The 267-nt window shown below is 40.1% G+C and overlaps 1 protein-coding gene across 1 annotated transcript in view; it reads right to left on the bottom strand.

Moving 5' to 3' along the window:
* Positions 1 to 267, bottom strand: part of LOC119581782 — a gene marked incomplete at both ends in the record, with an annotated part of 13,108 nt that overhangs the window by 5,934 nt on the left and 6,907 nt on the right. The window contains 1 exon segment of the mRNA XM_037929911.1: positions 54 to 155. Coding sequence (XP_037785839.1) covers positions 54 to 155 — 102 coding nt within the window.

Genomic DNA, 267 nt, shown 5'->3' with positions numbered 1-267 from the left:
AGATCTCTGTCAATACAATCATTTTACAATCTTAGGAAAAAAACAAATCTTACCTCAGTTTGTGATGGAAGAGTTAGGGAATGCCGACTCAGCCATTTGCTTGGAGCCCAAAGAATTAACTGACAGAGTGTGGCTGCCACATTGGCACTTGGCCGCTGAAACACACAGGATTTTAGGATGTTATGTTGAATGTGTGCCCAGCATTTAAGCATGATGTGTTATAAGTATGCAGTCATGTACAAATGTGAAGGAAACTAAGAGAACAAG

Source organism: Penaeus monodon, chromosome 15 (genome assembly GCF_015228065.2).
Source record: "Penaeus monodon isolate SGIC_2016 chromosome 15, NSTDA_Pmon_1, whole genome shotgun sequence".
Classification (NCBI taxonomy): Eukaryota; Metazoa; Arthropoda; class Malacostraca; order Decapoda; family Penaeidae; genus Penaeus; species Penaeus monodon.
The sequence above is the reverse complement of the archived record's forward strand: the minus strand, read 5'-3'. Positions and strand labels throughout refer to the sequence as shown.